The sequence below is a fragment of the Calidris pugnax genome, unplaced genomic scaffold (genome assembly GCF_001431845.1).
Source record: "Calidris pugnax isolate Ruff unplaced genomic scaffold, ASM143184v1 scaffold203, whole genome shotgun sequence".
Taxonomy (NCBI): Eukaryota; Metazoa; Chordata; class Aves; order Charadriiformes; family Scolopacidae; genus Calidris; species Calidris pugnax.
In genome coordinates, this window is record NW_015090928.1 from 687,549 (window position 1) to 692,382 (window position 4,834).

General features: G+C 50.3%; 1 protein-coding gene across 2 annotated transcripts in view; it reads right to left on the minus strand.

The window, feature by feature from the left end:
* Positions 1-4,590, minus strand: part of CARD19 (caspase recruitment domain family member 19) — a 26,215-nt gene extending 21,625 nt beyond the window's left edge. For both annotated transcript variants that reach the window (XM_014951538.1, XM_014951536.1), the window contains exon 1: positions 4,447-4,590. In XM_014951538.1, coding sequence (XP_014807024.1) covers positions 4,447-4,465 — 19 coding nt within the window. In that variant the 5' untranslated portion in view covers positions 4,466-4,590. The remainder of the gene's footprint in view (positions 1-4,446) is intronic.
* Between the last annotated feature and the right edge of the window lie 244 nt (positions 4,591-4,834).

The window sequence follows — 4,834 nt, forward strand, 5'->3', positions numbered from 1 at the left end:
GAGGCGCTGGCGGGGCGGCCCGGGGCGGCGGAGCGGCCGGGGCCCGTGCAGCCCGTGGCCGCGGGTCGCCCGTGTCCCCAGCGGCCCGGAGGGGCGAAGCGCGTCCCCCGGCCATGGCTGCACCCCTCCGGCCGCGCAGGGCCTCGGGGCCAAAGCGCTTGGCTGCATCGTCGGCAACGCCGCGATGTACTTCTCGGCAAGTAATTAGCTGTTCGGGACACCGCGGCTACACCTCATCACGTCCCTGTGCAATTAGTGGCTTTTCCTGTGCCGCAGCGCTCTCCACATTCATTTCCACGCGACTACAACGTGTAAGGCAAATTAATTAGAGTCCGAGGGGCAGAGATGATACCTCTCAGTCAAGAAAAAGCTTCCAGTGAAGCTTCTAATTAATTGGGATATATTAACTTTGTGAGGGAAGAAGCACAAGGAAAACTGTGCATTTTAAAAACTCCTGTTACCACAAAATTTCATCAGCATTTAATTGCCAAGCGAGGTTTGGAGGACAATGTACCTTCCTGGGTATAAAGGCTGCAGAGGAGCAAGGCTGAGCCTTAGCTTTCCAAATTGTGATAAAGGAAGCAATTTTCTCCTTCCTTTATTTATTACTACAGATCTTTTAAACTGCAAAATCTGCTATTTTTGTAATGGATTGGAAAAGGCGGATTTCGAATATGGTAAAGACACAGGGTGATTTGTAATTATGACTTGTGTTGAAACCATGAAAAAATTGTTTCTGTTGAAGAGGGACAGAAATCTTCCAGAGGGATTAAAACCACAGGAGGCAAAGCTGCCCCCGGACTGGGGCAGAAAATGCTTCAACCACACAACTGCCCTCCCACAGACACCTCTGGTCAAAAGTTTCCTTCTTGGAAGCAGCAAGTCCCCGAGCAGCGAGGCACACCCTCGCCCAGGAGACACCTCCATTGCCCGGATGACACGAGTTCACAAGATCCTGGGAGGGTTGCCCTGTTTTGCCTCCTTGCTGTCTGAAACAGAGGGATAATGAAAGGTGCAGCCCCTGGCTGCAAGTGGTGCTGTGTCCTGGGAACTTGTAGCAGCAAAGCTGGAAGTCCATGTGTCCTGACTGAGAGCTGTGACTTCAGAAGCCTACGAGGCAGGAACGAGTTGCCAAATAGGAGGTAAGAAAGGATTTGGTGAGGGCTTGACTTTGTGCTTGGATACACCCTGTAGACCCTCTTGCGAGAGACAGCTACAGCTAGCCTGGGAGTTTAACCAAAACATGAAAAAAGAGAATTTGCTGGAAGTTTGCAAGTGCTGCCACTTGGTGGTGTCGCGGAGGAAGTGCCATACCCAGCACAACCCCGGAGCTGGGGCCTGGGGGGGCCTTCCTGTGTGTCCTGGGGCAGGATTTCAGCTGGCAGGGTCACCCACACAGACCTGAGCCTTTCTTCCCGATAACTTCTGATCACGAAGATGATCAGAGGGATGGAGGGATGGAGTGGTAATTCTTCCACTTTACTCTGCTCTGATGAGCCCTCACCTGGAGTATTGTGTGCAGGTCTGGAGCCCTCAATATAAGAAGGACATGGACCTGATGGAGAGGGCCCAGAGGAGGGCCACAAGGATGATCAGGGGGATGGAGCACCTCTGCTATGAGGACAGGCTGAGGGAGCTGGGGTTGTTCAGCCTGAAGAAGAGGAGGCTCCGGGGAGACCTAATAGCAGCCTTCCAGTACCTGAAGGGAGCCTACAGGAAGGCTGGGGAGAGCCTGTTTAGAAAGGCCTGCAGTGACAGGACGAGGGGCAATGGCTTCAAGCTGGAGGGGAACAGATTTAGACTGGAGATGAGGAGAGGGTTCTTCACTGTGAGGGTGGTGGAGCACTGGAACAGGTTGCCCAGGGAGGTGGTTGAGGCCCCATCCCTGGAGATATTCAAGGAGAGGCTTGACGAGGCCCTGGGCAACCTGGCCTAGTTGGGGGTGTCCCTGCTGACTGCGGGGGGGTTGGACTAGATGGCCTTTGGAGGTCCCTTCCAGCCTGGATAATTCTATGATTCTATATGATTCTATGGAGCACCTCCGCTGTGAGGACAGGCTGAGGGAGCTGGGGTTGTTCAGCCTGAAGAAGACAAGGCTCCAGGGAGACCTTATAGCGGCCTTTCAATACCTGAAGGGGCTACAGGAGAGCTGGGGAGGGACCCTGTCAGGAAGTGCAGTGACAGGACAAGGGGGAACGGTTTTAAGAGGTTGGAAGAGGGGAAACTGATATTAGATATTAGGAAGAAATTCTTTACTGTGAGGGTGGTGAGGCACTGGAACAGGTTGCCCAGAGAAGCTGTGGCTGCCCCATCCCTGGAGGGGTTCAAGGCCAGGCTGGATGGGGCTTTGAGCAACCCTGGTGGGAGGTGTCCCTGCCCAGGGCAGGGGGGTTGGAACTCCCCTGGGTGATCTTTGAGGTCCCTTCCAACTCTGACTATGATTCTATGGTTCTTTCTCTGGTACTCTGGCCTTTGTGTCTGGTGCCTTCCCTGCCAGAGCGGGGCTTCCCTCCCTGCACAGCTCTCCAAAGAGCGTGGCGTGGCACCCAGCAGCACACGGCGCACCCCTGCGCGCCCCGGACACGGCTGCCAGGAGCCCATGGCGGAGGCTTCTCTGGTGAGCACAGCCACAGCCGCTGGAACAAGCACCTCCCTTAGCAAATGAGGTACCTAAATCCCTACATTTACTCTTGAAAATAATGCTCTGTACCTCCATACCACAAATGAAAGCATCCATTTTTTTCTCTAGAAAGTGTTAAGAACATGGAAAAAAAAAAAATCTCACTGAAATATTTTTAGTATTATCAAATGCTGTGACATTTATGGTGCATGTCCTTGGGGAGATGAATAGAGTATAAACATCCTGAATTTATTCCATTTACCCTCAGGAATCCAGACCTTCTGAATAGCATTAAAACAGATTTTTAAATTATCATTATTGCACATGAAGGCATCGATCATGCCTGTATCAGGGTGATTTTTGGCAGTAACAGGAAGAGGCATCTTGTGGAAAGGAAATTGTCATTTTATAACTCCTTTCATCATAAATTTTTAAGACTATTTCATATGTATATTAAAATATTACAGCAAGAGGTGTTGCCTGGTACTAAGAGGCAGTGGTAGCATGGCATGCTGAGAATTTTTTTATGACTGTTTTATACCATTGGGGATTCACTGCATTTTGTGCTCTGCTAAAAAGTTTCCCTGGAATTGCTACCAGAATCTGAACTACAAAACTGAAAACCTGGTCATCTTCACGTGACATAGACTGAAATCTCTAATATGAATCTTAAACTTTTTTTAGGAGACAGTGTTTCCAAGCACTGTGAGTGAAATGGAAGTGAAAATCAACCATTCAGGAGTGTTGCAGTGTACAGTGCCACATTGCCTGGAGGTATTTCTGTCCTACAGGCTCAGATAATGATACAAGAATCAACATACAAATATATCTCCTCCTCATGCCCATGGCACGCAGGACTTCTGCAACCCTATCGCTCTTAGGTTTGCCTTGGAAAGACGGGTCCCCGGGAGCCTCACGGCCGTGGCGGGGGCAACAGGGAGGGTCTCCCGTGTGCTTGGCAGGAGCTGGGCCACCGAATCCCCTCCCAGGGTACGCTCGATGACATTCACAGAGCACAGTCGGACAGGGGGGACGGACACTCGGCCCCAGTAACAGCCACGAGCACTGTGCTAACAGTGCTATGAGACCCTTACACTCTTTAGAGGCCAGTAATGCTGATTTTCACGGACCGAGCGGCACGGTGCTCAGCCCTCCCTCCTGCTGACAGCAGCCGTGCCACATTGACAGAGCCCAGCTCCTTTCCCAAACGCCGTGATTCATTTCAGATTGATCTCTTCCTAATTTAGTGTCTAAGAGAAGTGACCCGCCCAACAATGGTTTATTTTCCAGCGTCTAAAGGACAGCAGATATATTTCCTGGTTAGCTAATCTCAAAAGCCATTACTGTTTCCCCCCCGCTAAAGCGACTGATTTGTTTATTTGAGTGAATTATTTCATTTACTAAATATTACCCTTGTCCTGGCAGCATCAGCCTGTAGTGTTTTCTTGTTTTATCTGTTAATTGTTAAATCACAATATGGTTTCTTATTTTCCCACAGCTGAAGGGGACTGGATCTCTTTAGGAACAAATTAAATCCAGATCCAGCGTAGGCAGTTCCTTTAACAAAGTCTTTCTTTGTGTTTAAAAAAATTCAATGGAGTATCTCTTAAAAGCTCAGATTACACACTAAGCTCCCTTCAGCAAGTTTTAGATAATCATTTATAAAAACAGACTCTAAGAAGGAAAAAAACCCCAGGACGGCAGCGACCAGCTGGCCACTCCCGTCAGAGCCGCTGCCTCTGCTGCCGCTGCACTTCTGCTCCGGCACATTCCCACTTCCCAGCCCGCTCATTTACCCGAGTTCCTCGTTACAAAGACGCACTTACATGTCTTGTAGATCATCATCCATAGGTTTCCCGGGTTCGTGCTGTGCCCAGCACACGCACCGCGGGGCCGCCGGCGTGGTGTCCTCCTGGGTGAGCAGAGGTCACTGCGGGAGGAGAAGCGAAAGTGAACTGGGAGGAGCGGGTCCGGCCGTCACGGCCAGCGGGGTCACCCCGGCACTGCCAACCGGGGTGCTCCTTGGCTCCCGGGGCAGGCTGCTGTCGGTTTTAAGGGATGTGTAATCAGCTCTGAAAAGCAAGGTGCTTATTTACTCAAAGTTATGGGATTTCTATATTTTTTTTTTAGTGCTAACAATTTCTAGGATTGCTTTGTGTATAGAACGGATAATTTTCCAGTCTTATTTATACAATCAGTTATATTGGTATAATC